We start from the raw sequence: 20,442 nt of genomic DNA on the forward strand, positions 1-20,442 counted from the left end.
AAGATCAAGTCCATATTATGGCAAGAACAGCTCAAATAAGCAAAGAGAAATGACAGTCCATCATTACTTTAAGACTTGAAGGTCAGTCAATACGGAACATTCCAAGAACTCTGAAACTCTGAACTCTGTTATCAAGGCAAAGGGTGGCTTTTTGAAAAATATCAAATATATTTTGATTTGTTTAACACTTTTTTGGTTACTACCTGATTCCATATGTGTTATTTCATAGTTTTGATGTCTTCAACATTATTCTACAATGTAGAAAATAGTAAAAATAAAGAAGAACCCTTGAATGAGTAGGTGTTCTAAAACTTTTGACTGGTAGTGTAGCTAGGCTGTTTGCTGCATTGGTTTTGTGTGATTGATGCGATGGAACCCCTGACTCCATTGGATCCTGTGGGTGAAGGCATGACGTGTGGGTTAAGAATGTGTGATCGCGCTATTTAGGTGAGGAATGGGACAGAGAGACAGGGAGAAGGGGATATGGACGGAGGGTTGGGAATGGGATGTCCCAGAGGTCTCTACCCCTATAAATCTGCCAGGATGGTCTCCAGGGGTAGGACCCCCTCTCAACATGGGAGAGGAGGAGGAGGGTGAGAGGGAGAGAATAGTGACAGGGATTTTATAGCTGAAGGACAGGTGTATATTGAAATTAATGTGGATGTGTATTATTGTGTAATCATTTGATATATCAGGTTGTAGGCTGTTGTAGCAATCAGTGCTAAAATAAATACTGAAATGCCAGTCCCCTCACTCACCCTTTTTCCTAGTAGTGTGTTCTCTATTTTGTGCCATACACCCCCCCCCACACACACACAATGTAGTCCCTGTAGCAGCAGTGGAGGTGTAGGTCATGTTCTGTGAGTGGTTAGAGTGGGCTCACCCTTGGATAATGAGTGGTGCTTCTAAGCCCCTCGCCCAGTCCCCAAACACCCCGTCTTAATGAACGGCTTTTCTGCTTTTCTCTGCTCACAAATCAAATCAAATCAAACTGTATTTGTCACAATAGACCTTACCGTGAAATGCTTACTTACAAGCCCTTAATCAACAGTGCAGTTCAAGAAAGAGTTAAGAAAATATTTTCCAAATAAACGAAAGTAAAAAATTATAAAAAGTAACACAATAAAATAACAAGGCTATATACAGGGGGTACCGGTACCGAGTCAATGTGCGGGGGTACAGGTTAGTCGAGGTAATGTGTACATGTAGGTAGGGGTGAAGTGACTATGCATAGATAATAAACAGCGAGTAGTAGCAGTGTACAAAACAATTGGAGGGGAGGTGTCAATGTAAATAATCTGGTGGCCATTTGATTAGTTGTTCAGCAGTCTTATGGCTTGGGGGTAGAAGCTGTTAAGGAGCCTTTTGGTCCCACACACACCCTGACTGACCCCATTCTAACCCCCTCAGTTTCTCTTGAGCCTCAAATCTAGCCCCTGGCTTCACCACCTCTAACCTCCAACAGGCGTCAGTCATTTATTCCCCATCCTAATGTGATATAAACCTCCACCACAACACAACTAGAGAAACAAAACATATTGTTGGGAAAGGAAAACAGCAGGGCTGGTGCTTTAAAGGAACCAGCGGGGGATGTATGTATTTGTTTCCAGGGATCAAGGAAAAGGACAAATTACCCCTCGTGGGAGGTGTACACATCTCCTCCTCTCCTCCTCCTGGCCCAGGAGTCTTCATTACGAGAAGAAGAGACACCTTCTTTTCAACGTGTTAGCACATTCTCAAAACAAGCCCAGGGACCTCAGGGGGGAAGGAAATGGGGAATGGATGGATGGAGAATTAGGGAGCTCTCTCTCCATCCATCCATCTATTAAGCCAGTGATGTTTTCTATCTAGAAGGAGCCTCTGTAGAATGGTGATGGCGTGGACAATAACATGGATCTGGTCTGAGGATAGAGTTAGGACAAGCTTTATGCGAGTCAGTGCCATATTAGACTACAGAAAACGGAACTTTATGGAATTTTAAGTTGGCCTTGCTGATCCTTTAGAGTCAAACATTTTGCGGAGGATTGTGCTTCTTGCTTTACGTCCCCCCTGTATTTAGTACAGTGGGTATTATGTAGGCTATGTGTAATGATCTGATAAATTGTGCTAGTGCAGAAGGATACGCTTCATCTGGGAAGAATGTATCTTGTGTTCTCCAGCTGACAGATGTCTTGCCCTGTCCCGTCTCTCCAGGAAGCAGCAGTGGTCAATAGTTGTTACAGCAGATAATAGATATTGGCACCCTGGTCTATCTGGTGCCGGTCAGGCATTATCTGGCCTGACCCCTAATGATGGTGTCGCATGGGTGCTTAAATCCCTGTTAAACATTCTACTGCTAATGGAGTGGCTCTGTATGGAGCCTGAGAGAGAGGCAGGCTGGCTGGGATCCAGGCTGGGGCTCAAGCGTGGTCTGTTCTCTCTCTGTAGGCTAGCTCTCTGTAGTATTATTGCTAGGCTGGTCCCTGGGGCCCCTGGTTCTTCCTCTATGAGGCTGGGGCCCCTGGTTCTTCCTCTATGAGGCGGGGGCCCACAGGGACCAGCCTAGCAGTAATACTACAGAGGAAACCACCTCAGAGGCTTCAGCCTGCTATAATGGTGCTCCAGAGGGCTGCCTGCCTGCCTCACAGCCACGGCTCTGGGGAACCAGCCCAATCAACAGCTCTGAAGAGATTTTGTGTGTGTGTATGTATGTGTGTGTGTGTGTGTGTGTGTGTGTGTGTGTGTGCGTGCGTGCGTGCGTGCGTGCGTGCGTGCGTGCGTGCGTGCGTGCGTGCGTGCGTGCGTGTGTGTGCGTGCGTGCGCACCCAGAGGCCCAGAGAGAAGTGTTAATTACTGGTTGTGTATGCACTGTCATCCCCCATGAGTCTCTCCGCTCCTGCTCTTGCTCATACACCATGCAGAGAGTTGACTGCTGATGCTACAGCACAGTGTCTGTCTGAGTAGGACCAACCGGCCACTGTAGAGGGGCTCTGTTTAGGTCTTGCATACTGTATATGGTACCATCAATGGACTTTATCAGTGGACTGTTCTGTAGAAATAAGCAGGTTTTATGTGTTGTGTTTTGAGGTACATACCAGTTCTTATTTGTTGGAGTGAGCAGCCTGTGATTCAATATGAACTGTGACTGAAGTACTGACCAGTCTATATCTTTGTGTTTCCCTCTCTCTGTCCACAGTTCCAGATTTCAGCGTCGATGCGCTGTCCACCAATGACATCCAGGAGCGTGGCGGCCTGGGCCTTCCCAAGGTGTCAGGCCTAGAGCGCAGCCAGGAGAAGAGCCAGGAGAGCTGCAAGGACGTCCCCGTGCCTCTACCAGCTCCCAGTGCCCCCAAGCAGCCCGTACCCCCGCAGCCCTACACGGCTGGCCGCCCTCGGCCCCTGCCTCTGTCCCTACCCACCTCCCAGGCCCAGCCCTCTCTCCCCGGCCCCCGTCTGGCACAGGCCCCGGTCCACCAGCCCCCACGCTCAGAGGCTTCTCTCAGGCCTCAGATCCCCGCAGCCCTGCCTCTCGCTCAGGGCCAAGAGCCTTCGCAGGCCCCCCCGCCCAGGCCCCAGCACCAGCCTGAGCCCCTGTCCCGGCCCCAGCGCCAGCCTGAGCCACTGTCCCACCCCCGGCCTCCGCCCAGTCTGCACCCACACCCCGCCCTACTGTCCCACCACCCCAGCCAGAGCCAGGCCGGGCCTCAACGCCTCCCCTCACACTGTGGGGCCCACCCTCGCCCCCTATCTGCCTACAGCAGCAGCCTTAGCCTTAACGGCCTCAGGTGAGTCCCAACACACTCTGTTTACACCAAGATATGTAGGCCTGTTTAAGCTCCAGTAAATTGATGTTATCTTTTGTTTGTGTGCGGTTTTGATATTGAGTAATGTAAAGAGAATACCCTTTCAGACCCTCTTTAATTGAAAGTATTCAAACTCTGATCTTATATCAGCATATAAATGATTGGCAAGAACAAGCCTTGAATTAGCATTGAGGTGAAACCCCCCCAGCCAGACAACATCACTGATTCTCACCAGGGTGGGAAAACCACCGCCAGTCCAACTGAGCGATAAGTGCCTTGGATTGTTTAACCACCCATATTGTCATCTGCTGCTGAGGAGCCTCCAGCTCTCTACCCATCTCTATTAATCAGCTAGCTGTTCCATTACCGATAGTCGAGCACTGAGCCAATGAGCATTTAGTGTGTTAAAGTTAGAATATTGTGCATTAATTCAGAGCTCCAGGATAGCTCCCCCAGAGTCCCAGTCAGCTCCAGTCCCAGCGAAGGCTCTCCCTCTGAGGGAGGAGCTGGCTCTGTGTCTGACTTCCTCTGCCAGCGTGCCAGTGTGTCAGTCAGTGTGCCAACGGGTCTGGCAGACTCTGTGAATAATCACGGGGTGGTTACAGAGACAGGCGGCAGCTGCAAATGAGCTTTGGGGCTTAGCTTGTTCAGTTACTGCTACATGACTCTGAGTCTCAGAGAGACAAATCCACACACACAACACAAGGCTCGCTGCCGTCCTTTTTTCTGCATGTACCTCTGGAGCTGCTTAACGACAGAAATGTTTGAACACAGATGCTGTTCTATAATGTTTGCCAGTGATTGTCATTGGCATCTGAGGGTGTTTTGAAGGTAAAGTTTTGATACATCCTGAGATTCAGAGAAAAGTCTCTTGAGGGAAATGCGATGTAAAACCTTTCTGTCAGAATATTTACTATGTGCAAGGGGAAGCTGATTTAGGTGGGAATGTAAAAGAGAAAAATCCCTCTTTCTCTCTGTCCCCTTGTCCGTCCTTCTATCTCTCTAGCAGCAGTCGGAGTAGTACCCCGGGCGGTACCAAGCCCCACGGCCCTGCGGGTCCGTCCCCACACCTACCCCACCTCCCACCTTCCGGTTCCGCCACTGCAGCCACAGCCTTCCCCCTGCCCCACCTAGCTAATCAGATTGCTCCCCACGGTTTCCCCCCCGCCCTGCAGTCCTCGCCACACCCCCATCACCCCAATATGTTTGCGCCTCCACCGGCCCTGCCCCCACCTCCGCCACTGACGTCTAGCACCCTGCCAGTCCCCGGAGGACACCCCGCCGCTGGGACGCCCTATTCAGGTAGGCACATATACCAGGCTGCCCTCATGTGGACAGGCAGGAGAACTGCACCACAACAACAGCTGTCGCAACACACAGACAGCAAAGAGCAAAGCTGTAAATTCTCATGGCTGTTGTGGCAGAAGCCAGGTCATCTGTGGCGTGAAAGAGGTGCATGTGGAGCCCTAGACGTATTGAACTGTGACAGGGAGCGAGACAGAGACTGACAGAATGTTACCTTTGTGCTAATTTATAGGAGACAGAGACTGACAGGTAAGGATTCCACACATAGCTGCACTATGTGCCGTCTGTGTTTGTCTATAATGGTGCAGTAGGTGCAGACAGGTGTCCTGTCCTTCCCTCGGTCAAGATTCTGTTGTGTTTGATTGATTGATCACTCAAACAACACACACTTTTTTTCCCAATCAGCCCATGTGATGAATGCCCTCTCCTGTTGTGCCACTTGTGATCTAGCTTAATGTCAGGGTCTCACTGAAAGGGAGTATTATCATGGTTTAATAACACTATGAGCAATTCTCATTTTCACAAGGAAATGTGTTCATCTCACAGAAATCTATTCAGTCAAAACAGCATAATGAACTCTGCTGTATATTGTTCAGATTCTAATGAAACTTTTATGAAGAAACAAATAAAATGTCCCTCATCTCAATAAGAGCTAGAAACAAATGTATGAAATGGTGCATTATATTACAGTGTAATACAAAGTATATGGTTACTCTGGAGAAAATAAAATTTATCGGGACAATTTGCTCGATTTGGATGGAGAGTGTAATATAAAATGCATTTCTCTATTTCTCCTCAAGCCGTTGTTTGCCAGTCAGTTGATCAACAGCTCTGTTCTAAAATGGGTTTTGAGGTATTCATGTAATTGCAATAAAGGTGCTGACTCTTCGAGCAGCAGGCACCATTCAGGGATGTGTGACTCCCATAGTAAAGAGAATACCTGAACTTTGGTTCTCTATCTTGGTTTTAATGTGATATGTGACTAACACTATACATCCTCTGTAAGGGTTGTTCCCTGATCATGAAGTACTGTACCTCTGTGGATGTTGTTACTCTGATCATGAAGTACTGTACCTCTGTGGATGTTGTTCCCTGATCATGAAGTACTGTACCTCTGTGGATGTTGTTCCCTGATCATGAAGTACTGTACCTCTGTGGATGTTGTTCCCTGATCATGAAGTACTGTACCTCGGTGGATGTTGTTCCCTGATCATGAAGTACTGTACCTCTGTGGATGTTGTTCCCTGATCATGAAGTACTGTACCTCTGTGGATGTTGTTCCCTGATCATGAAGTACTGTACCTCTGTGGATGTTGTTCCCTGATCATGAAGTACTGTACCTCTGTGGATGTTGTTCCCTGATCATGAAGTACTGTACTTCTATGGATGTTGTTACTCTGATCATGAAGTACTGTACCTCTATGGATGTTGTTACTCTGATCATGAAGTACTGTACCTCTGTGGATGTTGTTACTCTGATCATGAAGTGCTGTACCTCTGTGGGTGTTGTTACTCTGATCATGAAGTGCTGTACCTCTGTGGGTGTTGTTACTCTGATCATGAAGTACTGTACCTCTATGGATGTTGTTCCCTGATCATGAAGTGCTGTACCTCTATGGATGTTGTTACTCTGATCATGAAGTACTGTACCTCTGTGGATGTTGTTACTCTGATCATGAAGTGCCGTACCTCTGTGGATGTTGTTACTCTGATCATGAAGTACCGTACCTCTGTGGATGTTGTTACTCTGATCATGAAGTACTGTACCTCTGTGGGTGTTGTTACTCTGATCATGAAGTACTGTACCTCTGTGGGTGTTGTTACTCTGATCATGAAGTACTGTACCTCTGTGGGTGTTGTTACTCTGATCATGAAGTACTGTACCTCTATGGATGTTGTTACTCTCACACAAAACCGATCCAGCACAGACACTTTGGCTATCACGTCTTACTCTGCTATTCTTAGACAAAACAGATCCAGTGTGGACAAACAGACACTGGTCCTGACCGTGAGTCTCGTCTTTCCTCCTCTCTTCCTCTCCTTTCTCTCTCCTCCAGAACAAGACCTGCTGCGCCAGGAGCTCAACAACCGTTTCCTCGCCTCGCAGAGCGCCGACCGCGGGGCCTCCCTGGGCCCGCCCCCGTACCTGCGCACCGAGCACCACCAACACCAGCACCAGCACCAGCATCAGCACCAACACACCCACCAGCACACCCACCAGCACACCTTCACCCCCTTCTCCCACGCCATCATGCCAACCCCTGCACCCCCCATGGTGCGTACCCCAGCCAGAAATGTGAGGATAAGTAGAACACTACTCCTGGGAGGGCAGAGGGGGTTGGCGGTTTTAGACTGGAAGGGAAGGTGGACTGGGGGATAAGGGGTGTGGATAATGATAATAATGATAATGATAATAATAAGCATTTACAGCAAAAAATCTCCAAAAGGGTGTTTGGTGTACATAAAGAAACAATAGGGTGGAATGGATAGTGTTTTTGAATATGAGTGTTTTAATACAGTATTGGTGATCCTATAGTACTATAAGGCAGTTCCAGTCTTGCTGGAGGGAAACAGGGGTTTTCTGTGGCGTGTCTCTCAATGATGACCCATCTGTTTCTGCATTTTTTACCACAGTAATACCTTTCTTCTCCCCAATTATTTTTGGGGTGTTTTCTCTGGCATATTTCGGGCACCCCAAACTGGAATGGAGCTATTTTTAAACTAGCAGTAACATGCTGTTAGTTTGAGGCCACAGGCACTGTGTGGCTGTCCCTCTGAAACAGGCCTGCTCACCATCCCTCTCTCTAACACATACACGCACACACGTACACACACACACAGGCACACCGTGGCCCCAGACAATGCACACACACACACACTCACATAGGCCTACTGTAACCGCTGAGTATTTTACATTGCTCTGAAGATTTTCCTCAAAGGCGAAATGTCTAGCGCTCTGACAGCTAATGAGGACATAAAAGTGTTTTTACGGCCGTAGTGTTTAAACTTGACTGGGGGAAATGTTCTCCCTGGGTCCACATTAAACCACTTAAACCTCCCCAAATCAAACACAGAGATACAGAGAGCTGGATAGTTTATGAGCTCTTCAGTCACTCACAAAATGGGAGGGTGAAAAGCAGGGGAAAGACTCTTAAAGCAGAGGATAACGATGTGGCCAAATGGCTCCTCCGTCTTCTTGATTCACTAAATAGCCCACTCTCATTATCAACTGTCATGTTGATAATTAAGCTTCTGTTGAGCTGCTGCGATATTCTTTCAGATGTACATTGTGTGACTCCTGAAATGTCCTAAAAAGGGGACGTTATGTAGTCACTCAACCCTCTATGTTAGTTAGCACGTACAGTGCCTTGCAAAAGTATTCATCCCCCTTGGCGTTTTTCCTATTTTGTTACATTACAACCTGTAATTTAAATGTATTGTTATTTGGATTTCATGTAATGGACATACACAAAATAGTCCAAATTGGTGAAGTGAAATGAAAAAAATTACTTGTTTCAAAAAATTCTAAAAGAAAATTATGGAAAAGTGGTGTGTGCATATGTATTCACCCCCTTGCTATGAAGCCCCTAAATAAGATCTGGTGCAACCAATTACCTTCAGAAGTCACATAATTAGCTAAATAATGTCCACCTGTGTTCAATATAAGTGTCACATGATCTGTCACATGATCTCAGTATATATACACCTGTTCTGAAAGGCCCCAGAGTCTGCAAAACCACTAATTAATGGACACCACCAAGCAAGCGGCACCATGAAGACCAAGGAGCTCTCCAAACAGGTCAGGGACAAAGTTGTGGAGAAGGACAGATCAGGGTTGGGTTATAAAAAATAGCAGAAACTTTGAACATCTCAACATCTCACATAGCACCATTAAATCCATTATTAAAAAATTGAAATAATATGGCACCACAACAAACCTGCCAAGAGAGGGCTGCCCACCAAAACTCACAGACCAGGCAAGGAGGGCATTAATCAGAGAGGCAACAAAGAGATCAAAGATAACCCTGAAGGAGCTGCAAAGCTCCACAGCAGAGATTGGAGTATCTGTCCATAGGACTACTTTAAGCCATACACTCCACAGAGCTGGGCTTTATGGAAGAAAACGAAAAAAATAAGCAAACACGTTTGGTGTTCGCCAAAAGGCATGTGGGAGACACCCCAAACATATGTAAGAAAGTACTCTGTTCAGATGAGACCATCAAGGAAAACGCTATGTCTGACGCAAACCCAACACCTTCCATCACCCCGAGAACACCATCCGATGTTTTTCATCGGCAGGGACTGGGAAACAGGTCAGAATTGAAGGAATGATGGATGGCGCTAAATGCAGGGAAATTCTTAGGGAAACCTGTTTCAGTCTTTCAGAGATTTGAGACTGGGACGGAGGTTCACGTTCCAGCAGGACAATGACCCTAAGCATACTGCTAAAGCAACACTCAAGTGGTTTAAGGGGAAACATTTAAATGTCTTGGAATGGCCTAGTCAAAGCCCAGACCTCAATCCAATTGAGAATCTGTGGTATGACTTGAAGATTGCTGTTCACTAGCGGAACCCATTCAACTTGAAGGAGCTGGAGCATTTGAAGAATGGGTAAAAATCCCAGTGGCTAGATGTGCCAAGCTTATAGAGACATACCCCAAGAGACTTGCAGCTGTAATTGCTGCAAAAGGTGGCTCTACAAAGTATTGACTTTGGGGGGTGAATAATTATGCACGCTCAAGTTTTCTGTTTTTTTGTCTTATTTCTTGTTTGTTTCCCAATAAAAAATATTTAGCATCTTCAAAGTGGTAGGCATGTTGTGTAAATCAAATGATACAAACCCACCAAAAATCTATTTTAATTCCAGATTGTAAGGCATCAAAATAGGAAAAATCCCAAAGGGGGTGAATACTTTCACAAGCCACTGTATCCTCTCTGTATCCTCCTTGTTCTTAGTTCTGTTTATTTCATTCCTTCTACAGTTTGAAAAATTCCCAACAAAAGTTGACCCTTTCTACAGACACAGCGTGAGTTTCTCTATGTGTTTGTGGGGCAGTTTGTGCATTCTTCACCCATCCAGCCATGTTAGTACATGTTGTAGCTGTGTGTGTATTTGTACAGTAGCTCCCATGCCATCCTCCTCTGCTTCTGCTCTGAGAGAATACTGTCTGTCCACAGCAGAAGACTGGGCAGATGCTCTATCTATGTCTTACCCATCACAAATGTCTGTCTGCTAACACAACTGTCTGCTTGCTCATTCATTCACTACTGTGGAACCTGGCGGAAGCATTTCAACCCCCTTCCTACTCAAGTGAATAGAACAAATTATCAATTGAGTTCAGTGGCTCTATCAAGTGTGTGTGTGGTGTGTGAGTGTGTGTGTGGTATGTGAGTGTGTGTGTACCGCTGTATGCTTTGTCTCTACCACTTAACCTCTGCCTTCAATTACTGCTCTGCTATTCAGAGGCATTCACCTGTTTCCCACGTTGTGAATCAGAGTAGCAATTACATGTTCGTCAGAGTTTGGTCTTAATTCATCTCACTGCTATCAGCACAGTTAGGCGGGCTAACCCCTATTTAAAATGAATGAATTAATGTGTCAACAGAGAGACACTGGTTGTGATTACTGGGAGTATTCTTTCTGGTGAGAGTTCCTCTTAACTGTCAACACTCACAGAGAAAGACTATAGCAGTAAATGGGTTTTAGAGGCTAACAAGTAATTTATAGGTTATTAGTGTGTAATTGCAATGTTAGTGCTTAGTAAATACCTGGTGATTTCAGTAGAATAAACAAGTGTGACCATTTTAGTTTCAGTGACAGTTGTAGCTACCTGACTGACGACGGTTTGGATGTTGACCCCTGGTGATGCTGGTGTTGTTCCCTCCACCCCGCCCACCCTGTACCCTGTCATGTCATCCTGGCCCCTCTCTCCTTCATCTGACTGTTCATACAGCTGCTGTCCTTCTCTGTCTGAACAACACAACACTCCACCCATCATCACTCCTCTCTCTGTTCCTTCTCTTCTTTTCTCAGCTGTTCCACTCCTACCCCCCGGGCGTGTCCGGCATTCCACCGGTGATCCCTCCGACCGGGCCCTTTGGCTCGCTGCAGGGGGCCTTCCAGCCCAAGGTAGGGCCACAGCCCAACACCACACACACACACACAGTTGGTGAACCTGACAAACACACCTTCAGTGTAGTGTGCTCTCTGAAGACCAGCACACAGCTAAACATACAGTACGTTATCAGAATAGGGAGTGAACTTGAAAAACATGTGCATGTACACACTGAAGACAGAGACGATGCTCCCCATACCTCCTCTCACAATGAGCTCTCTCTGTGTTCTGCAGACTTCTAACCCACTGGATGTGGCCTCAAGACCTGGAGCAGTCCCACACACACTCTTACAGAAGGACCCCAGGGTAAGCACCCTAGCTGGACACACTAACACACTCAATAAGGAAGCCATGCATAGTTGCTAATTAGGAACGCCTGAATGACAGACATTAAAGTAACTGAGCCATCTCTCTCTCTCTCTCTCTTTCTCTCCTCTAGTTAACGGATCCGTTTCGGCCCATTCTCAGGGTAAGAATGTTAATAGCTGTAGTTGTCTCTCCCCTAACTTCCTTCCCTTAATATTTTTAGTGCAGTAAAATGGTGTTGTTTGCACAACCAAGTTAGTGAACAAACTGGACAAAGATTAAACCTTGTCCTGGACAAATAAAAATGCCCCTAATGTGTATACAGTCCTTGAGAATCCTACATTTGAGGTTAACCGTATCAGCTGGCTTTGTGTTTTGTGCAGAAACCAGGGAAGTGGTGTGCCATGCATGTCCATATGGCCTGGCAGATCTACCACCACCAACAGAAAGTTAAGGTGAGACCTCCCCTTTGCACTTCCTTCCACTCACAGACTATAGAGAAACACTGTCTGTTGTGCTTCATTATAGTGTGGTTCTCTAAACCCCAATGTTTTATCATCTAAGACCCAGTCTAGTTTAGGTAGTAGTGTAATCCAGCTCCTCTCCTGGAGAGAGACAGTATAGAGAGACAGTAGAGAGAGCGAGAGAGAGAGCGAGAGAGCGTCCCATAGAGAATCTTATAAGAGGACTGCCATCTTGTGTTACTTTCACTGATGTAGTGGAGTGTAAGTGTTTACAAGCCTTTTGCAGAGAAATGCACAAAAAATATAGGGAGCGTTACTTTAATCACCTCGATCGGCGCTCAGCGTTTACTCACCTATTTTTTATTGCCTCTACATTACTGGGTTCCTTCATGCCTCAGCCCTCAAATAACCAACAAAACCCTTTTTACAGTTTGTCCCTTGCTGATCCTGCAGTGTTGGTGGTGGGTTGTTCATGTGCTGTTTCTTCCTGTCTGGCGTCTTCCAGCAGCAGATGCAGGTCGACCCGCACAAGCTGGACTTCGGGCTCAAGCCGGAGTTCCTGAGTCGACCCCCTGGCCCCAGCCTCTTTGGCGCAATGCACCACCACCACGACTTAGCACGTCCCGCCACGCTCTTCTCAGCAGCAGGTGAGTGTGGGTTGGTTAGTGCCCTTGGTAGAAGATGAGTGACACCATAGAAATTTGATTATTAGAAGGGAAAAGCCCTTCAGAACAGGGCAATTTGACTGGAACACTCATTGGTCATTGTATTTCTATGATTGACACACTACCTCCAGGACCTCCTCTCCAAAGGAGATCAATCCTTCTGGACCCATAGAGAGATCTATTTTTAACAGAGTGTCGAGGCAGCGCACAGGTCTCCACATGGGTTATAGGTTACATGCTAAGATCAATGCTCTTGCCTCTTAAAAGGAAAGAATACTCTTTCTCATTTTAAAATCCTTATGGAAGATGTCTTACATAAACTCTCTCTCTTTTCCATGTCAGGTTCTACACATCCGTCAGCCGGACCGTTCGGCCACCCTCCGCACCACCCTGGCAACTTCCTCACCCCTGCACCTCACTTAGGTAAGACACAGCACACACAGCGCACCTCGTCACGTCAAATGCATATCAATTGATCCTTGTCTCACTGAGGCTGTATGGAGCGCTAACAAGTACAGCATGTCTGTGTCAGAAGCTGGTTGACCCAGTACAGGAGCAATATAGATAATGTGCTGTCTCTCTCTCTCTCTCAGAGCCATTCAGTAGGCCTCCCTCGTTTGGAGGCCTCTCATCTCTTAGCACAGCAGCCTTCGGTGGGCTTGGAAACCCAGCACTAAGTGAGTTTCATTTCCATGACAGCATCATGTATTTGACAACCAAACATTTGAGGATTTCCTGTTAGATTATGAAAATTAATGTTGTATGATGTTTTCATCAAATTCTAACATTAGAATTGACCGACCGCCACACCAGCGAGATATGCCTTTTAACTTGCGTTTTGGTATTTTCTTCTTTCCGTATGTTGAATCTCTAACAGCGCCTAACTCTGTGTTTGGCCATAAAGACAACCCCAATGCACAGCAGCACTTCAACAACAACCACGAGCCGTGGAACCGGCTGCACCGCACGCCACCCTCCTTCCCTACCCCTCCGCCTTGGCTCAAACCTGCCGACTCGGAGAGGAGCGCCTCAGTCAGCTCCCACGAGAGAGACAGAGACTCAGACAAGCGAGACACGTCCTCCATCAACAAAGACGACAAAGAGAGGTGGGTGTAATGGAGGGGTTTTACCTGTAGCAGTCACACCAGCAGAATGTCAGAAGTTGTAAAGCTTTGTCATGGCTGAGACTATTTTATTTGAGAGTTTTTTAATAGATGTCGATGTTTTAGGGGACTTGTGCCAACTCTGAATGTACCCTACAATTAAACCACTGACAAACACTGAAATAGTGGTACAAATGTTACATTTACTTAATCTTTAAGGCCCATTGTTTTGTGTCCATCCAGGGAAGCCATGGAGAAGCGTCAACAGAGCCATCCGTCCCCAGTCCCCATTAACCCCATCAGCCTGCTGGGTCACAGCCGTCCCCCAGAGCCCCAAAAGAACCACCTGCCCCCCAGCGAACCCCCCAGGGACAAGGACAAGCCCAAAGACCGAGACAGGGACAGGGAGCACCCCGACTCCTGGAAGCTCAACGGCACAGACGAGCACAAACTCAAAGAGAATCACCACAGCGACAAGGATACAACACCAATCATCCACGACGGGCGGGTGACTGAGGACAAGGCCAACGGCAGAGGAACGACCTCACCCTACATCCGCCAGACCAGCCTGGACCGGCCCAACGGGGGGCTGGGGAGGGGGGAGAGAGAGGCCCTGATGGAGAAGAAGGGAGAGCTGCCCTCTCTCTACGAGCACCACAAGAAGAACAACAACGAGGTGAAGGTAAAGGAGGAGAGGAAAGAGGAGCAAGACAGCCATACGGACAGGGACAGACCCCCCTCTCACCCTCACCTCCACCCACACCTGCCCCAGGTGCCCCCCACGCCCAGCCTCCACACCCACCACCACCCCCCTTCCTCCATGTCGATGCCCATGGGCATGGCAGGCGTCCACCCAATGAACAGCATCAGCGGCCTGGAGAGGACTCGAATGGTGGCCCCCTTCTTGGGCATCAGCCCCATTCCGGGGGCAGAGAGGTTCCCCTACCCAGCATTCCACTGGGACCCCATGAGGGACCCCTACAGGGGACTAGACATCCACAGACGGGACCCTTTGGCCAGGGACCTGCTGCTGAGAAACGACCCCCTGCATCGGCTGGCCGGGCAGCGCCTCTACGAGGCAGAACGCTCCTACAGGGACCGAGAAGCTCATGACTTTAACCGCGACCACCACCACCCTCTAGCCCTGGAGCAGCGCCGGGAGCAGGAGGCCCGGGCACACTTGGAGGAGCGTGAGCGGTTGCACATGCTCAGAGAAGACTACGAGCACGGCCGCCTGCATGCCGCCATGCACCACCCGGCCCTGGACGGCCACCTGCCACACCACCACGCTGGCCTCATGATCCCCGGATTACCCAGCATGCATTACCCCAGGGTCAGCCCTTCGGCCGCCGCTGCAGCTCACGCCGCCCACCAGAACGGTATCCTGAACAAAACCCCGCCCACAGCCTCCCTGAGTGCCCCGCCCCCCCTCATCCCCACGCTGGGTGCCAGGCCTGGCTCCCCCAGACGGACTACGCCCCTCACCACAGACATCAGAGATAGACCATCAGCACACAACCACAAAGACATAGAGGCACGGTGAGCAGAGTGGGGCGCAATCCTAACCCTGGATTGGAGGCAGACTACAGGCATACTCTGCCCTGTGCCTCACACCAAGCACTTAGCTTTGGAAACAGCAGACTGTACCATAGCTGTGAATAATATGTGGGGGAGAACACTCACAGATTATGTTTTTGTACAATTTTTAAAAACTCGGGGGGGGGGGGGGGGGGGGGGGGGTTTGCTCCAGTTTGCTCCCGCTTTTTGTGTGTATTCTTTCTCTTGTACAGAACGTGTCCTGGACTACCCTGAAGGTGTGTAGGGCAATGGAAACGGCACCCTCACAAAGACGTTTTGGAATGTACAGGTACTTCAATGCATTGACAGGCAGCAAAGTGTGTAGATATGTGTACAGTCGACATGCTCACTCCTTAAGGAACAAATCATGGTACAAATATGCAAAAGGGTGTTTTGAAAGCTTTACTTTGAACAAATGTAAATAGAGGACTATTATTAATGAGGAGGAAGTTCAGAATGTGCTTTTTGCTGATTGGTTTTAGCTTGACGCAGCTGAAAAGGTTAACATTGTACCACCATGCCCCACATTCAACTATGCAACAAATGTCTTGGTTTCTACTCTGAAAGCCAGCCTGGTCACCATCCCAACTGACTCTGACAACACTGTATTCTCTCCACAACCTAGATCTCACAAACCCATAATAATGTATGTATCACTGAAATGAAATCCACAGTACTCATAGAAAAACAATATCCTGGTACGGTATACGGTTGTGCAAACGGTAAACAAATTTCTTAAATATGATACAAAAGTGTGGTAACAATCCTTAAAATTCCTATTATAGAGCTATTCATTTTGCAGAGGAATTCCAATGCCTGAAGTCACAGTGGTTCCCAACTTTTATCCCTTACTGTACCACCAACTGAATTTTGCTCTGCCCGGAGTACCCCCTCATGTGCATTTTACCAGTAAGCCTATGGTCTAAAGAGTCTTCACAAGTACCCCCTGGATAGGCCAAGTATCCCCAGGGGTCCTAGTACATCTGGTTGGGAATCACTGACCTAACAGAGAGAGAAAGATTGATAGAAAGTGAGAGAGATCACTTACTCCAACAACTCAACTCCCACGACCATTCTTGTTTTGGAGAGAATACAGCACATTTACAAAAAGACCCCACATTTTCCCTTCTAAAGGAGTGTAAAGTATGTGTTTGGAAATAAGTTATGTTGGTCTAACAGTGTATTAAAGTGCTATCCTAAGCTGTTGTATCTACAAAAAAAAAAAAATACAAAAAAGCCAGTCTAAACTATGGGCAGTTTGTTTCTAAAGAGCAGATATCTATTTTAGTAGTCCACTGAAGGGTTAGTTGTGCGCTTCAAAACTCTGTGAGAGCCAGATGTTGTGCAGTGTTTTTTTAACCCCACATTAAAAATGTCCACTGAAGCCGTAGTGGTTAGTCAATGCATATTGCAAAGAGATTGTAAACAAGAAAAACAATTTTGCTGTTTATCATGTATGTAAAAAAAAAAGTCTTTCTAGATGAGAAAAAAACTAAACAAAACAAACAATGCGACTGAAACTTCAGCATGCTCCTCATTTAAACGTGTGTTATGTAAATTGTGCCATGTTATTAAAAAATGTGAACTAAAAATGTCTACTGGCTTTTCTATGCTCATGAGAGGAAAACAATGGCGGTTCCCGGATATTACTAGACCAACCCATAAATCTACCTGTGCCGGGGCAGAAGTCGGATTCAAGGGCATGATGCTTTGCATTATACAGGGGCAGGGTTGGAGAGCACTGAAAATCCATCAATATCTCCATCACTCTAAATCAGCAATTACTCACAGTACTGTATGGCATTCACATTTCCTGAAGTGAATTACGACTTTTTGATAGATATCTATAGCCTCTTATTCATTAATATGGTGGTGGCAGGTAGCCTAGCGATTAATAGCGTTGGGCCAGTAATCGAAAGGCCATTGTTTCGGCTCCCCAAGCCAACTTGTGAAAAATGGGTCGATGTGCCATTGAGCAGGGCACTTAACCCTAGTTGCTCTGGATAAGAGCATGTACAAAAATGTATTGACCTGTGATTGCCCAGTTGTTTTGATGACACCAGATTAGTGAAATGAGCTGTGAATTTCCACTGTTATCATCACCCTCAACTCAAATGTGTTTTTGCTCAGCAGAGGGCGCTACCCGTTGTAAGCCTCTATACAGGCCAAGATTCATTTAAATGTGCATTGTTGATAAGTGCTATAGTGGTTGTTTTGGCGGTGTCTGGGTGGTCCACAAGCGACTTCTTGCGTTACCTTATCGCAGACACTGCCATTGGATGCAACGAAACCGCACCTGACTGTACAAACCGACAAATCTCATGCAGCTGCGTAAGATGTCCATGCAATCACTTGAATGCATGATGTTCTATTGTCTACACCTCGATAAGACGGTTAGGCAATAAATCCCCCCCCCCCACATCCAAAATTAACATGAAAAGCTGTATTAGCCTGTCATTATTTCTATAATTGATTTCGCCTACACACTCTATCGCCGTTTTGAAGGACGAACGCGGTTTGGATACTAAGTAAGTTTGGTTGGTGGCACACAAGAGCAGCCGCTCACCAATTTGTCAGCACACAATTACACCAACACCGCCAAAAACAACCAACGCGCGATCTGATTGAATCTAGGCCTAACTTTTAAAGGTAATTTACGTGGCTTGGCTGGTCTAGCGGTAGTGTTGCAGCCTCCAACACAGGTCTACATTGTCTGCATAGGTTTTTTGGTTATTACATGATTCCATGTGTGTTTTTTCATAGTTTTGATGTCTTCACTATCACTAAGTAAATTGCAAAAATCAAGAAAAACCCTTGAATGAGTAGCTGTGTCCAAACTTTTGACTGGTACTGTATGCATATATATTATTTTTTTAAGCAGCATGGAATGGGGCAAATTGAGTTCAGTAAAGTTGACTACAGTATGTATGGAGAACAGTTCAGAGAATTCATTGAAAATGTGTATTCTCTTTCTTTGACACTAGATGGAAACAAAGTATAATAAAAGAAAATGTTCAAGAATGCAGACAGAGGGACAGTAAGGCAGAGAGCTCCCAGAACAGAATACTTGCTGTCGTGTTGTGTTTATGTCCTTTCTCCTCATCTCTGTCACATAAACAGATTGAACCAGTCTCACAGCTATTTGTTGAGGTGGAATTGTACACCACCGTCATCAGCAGCAATGTATGCTGTCAAACTGGAAGAGCAGCAACATAGCAAACAGAGGAAGGGGGGAAATGTTTTCCCCTTACAGTACATGACATAGAATCTTGAGATCATACAAAGACACACATAAAAACATAAACATACCCACAACCCTTACCCTAGACTTAGATACATTGTACTGGTAATACATTGCAGTAGAGCTAGCTGTAACCCTAAACCTAACCCTAGGATCATATCCACATCCCTGCATTACCCTAACCCTAGCCCTGTGTGTATGTGCATATGTGCACTAGAGAGAGACAGAGAGAGAGAGAGAGAGAAATTATTCAAAGAAAAGATATGGAGACTGACATTTTACTATTGAGCGTGATCTTGGTCCACTCACTCACACACTTTCATATGTACAGAATAAATATATACCCAATAAGTTTACCTAACAAAAAAATGATGTTCACCAAGATTAAAGAAAATAGAACCTTCACTGCAACCAGAGAAAATCGTCATTCCCTCACAACCGGACCAACAACACCAACGAAAGCACATCTTTCCTTCAAAACTCAGACTCCTGAGTCATTCAAGAACCCACAATAAACCAGTTAGTGCACGAGTCGCCATCGTCAAAACTGACGGACTACCAGAAAGAGAACCCTAGTTTAATATCCAAATCCTGATTCAACCCTAATCCTAGCCAAAACCCTAATCTTAACCCTAGCCCTTAACTTCATGTCCACACCCCGGTTCAACCCTAACCCTAGCCAAAACCCTAATCCTAACCCTTAACTTCATGTCCACACCCCGGTTCAACCCTAACCCTAGCCAAAACCCTAATCCTAACCCTTAACTTCATGTCCACACCCCGGTTCAACCCTAACCCTAGCCAAAACCCTAATCCTATCCCTAACCCTAGCTTCATGTCCAGACCCCGGTTTAACCCTAATCCTAGTCAAAACCCTAATCCTAACTCTAACCCTAGCTTCATGTCCACACCCCGGTTCAACCCTAATCCTAGTCAAAACCCTAATCCTAACCCTAGCTTCATGTCCACACCCCGGTTCAACCCCAACCCTAGCCAAAACCCTAATCCTAACCCTAACTTCATGTCCACACCCCGGTTCAACCCTAATCCTAGTCAAAATCCTAGACTGGTAGTACAACAGAGCTAGCAAGTCATTTGTGGGCAGGCCATGTGATACGCTTCCCTATAGTTGGAGGGAATAACGAACTCCTAGGGAAGCTTATCACAGGGATATTCTGTGGCAGGGGAGGATCCCAGAAAAAACAATATGAACTTCAGAAGAGCCTAAAAACTTAAACAGATTTAAAATGTGCTACCCCTCCTCTACCCGTCAGATGCATCATTTATAGCAGATTACTTTTGTCCCTTTCCTAGGCTTGTGTTGCTTCCTCCACAACAATCCTATACAATGCTCAGACTGGCCATAACAGCAAAAATAAATTTTTAGAAAAGGCGATTTGGTGGGAATAGACAGAATATTTCCTCTGACAACAATCCTAATCACATTAAAACAAACATACTTCCCTTCTTATAAATGGGACATTTTCCCTGGCAGTCTCCATGGTAATGTTCCCCTGACGTTTGTTCACCCCACAGAGAAGCGAGCTAAAAACAGAACGCTGTCATTCATCTGAGCTCTATTACTGCTGGAGCTCCAGCTATTAAAATGAGTGATGCTAGGAATCACAGCAGAAAAAAACATTCATTTCGTACAGAGTTCTTAAATCATTAGTAAGAGGAGAGGCATGGGGTTGTATGCATTTCTACTTTAATATGTATAGCAGAGATTGTAAGATATTATTCAATCAAACATGCATTGCAGTGTTCGCACAATAGCATATAACATACTTTTTCCCTATAGGAACTGTAGTCAACCTACCTTGTTGCTATAGGTAATATTTTCAAATATAATCACAGAAGTGTTACTTTATACCAAACTCAC

General features: G+C 46.4%; 1 protein-coding gene across 1 annotated transcript in view; it reads left to right on the forward strand.

Annotated features, from left to right (window-relative positions):
- LOC120057069 (autism susceptibility gene 2 protein-like) overlaps nt 1-15,407 on the forward strand; it is a 744,428-nt gene extending 729,021 nt beyond the window's left edge. The window contains exons 6-18 of the mRNA XM_039005460.1: nt 3,176-3,764; nt 4,789-5,084; nt 7,145-7,383; nt 10,070-10,114; nt 11,122-11,217; nt 11,438-11,509; nt 11,643-11,672; nt 11,893-11,964; nt 12,479-12,620; nt 12,981-13,061; nt 13,232-13,315; nt 13,516-13,744; nt 13,985-15,407. Coding sequence (XP_038861388.1) covers nt 3,176-3,764; nt 4,789-5,084; nt 7,145-7,383; nt 10,070-10,114; nt 11,122-11,217; nt 11,438-11,509; nt 11,643-11,672; nt 11,893-11,964; nt 12,479-12,620; nt 12,981-13,061; nt 13,232-13,315; nt 13,516-13,744; nt 13,985-15,284 — 3,275 coding nt within the window. The 3' untranslated portion in view covers nt 15,285-15,407. The remainder of the gene's footprint in view (nt 1-3,175; nt 3,765-4,788; nt 5,085-7,144; nt 7,384-10,069; nt 10,115-11,121; nt 11,218-11,437; nt 11,510-11,642; nt 11,673-11,892; nt 11,965-12,478; nt 12,621-12,980; nt 13,062-13,231; nt 13,316-13,515; nt 13,745-13,984) is intronic.
- The last annotated feature ends 5,035 nt before the right edge of the window (nt 15,408-20,442 follow it).

This window comes from Salvelinus namaycush, chromosome 12 (genome assembly GCF_016432855.1).
Source record: "Salvelinus namaycush isolate Seneca chromosome 12, SaNama_1.0, whole genome shotgun sequence".
Lineage (NCBI taxonomy): Eukaryota > Metazoa > Chordata > Actinopteri > Salmoniformes > Salmonidae > Salvelinus > Salvelinus namaycush.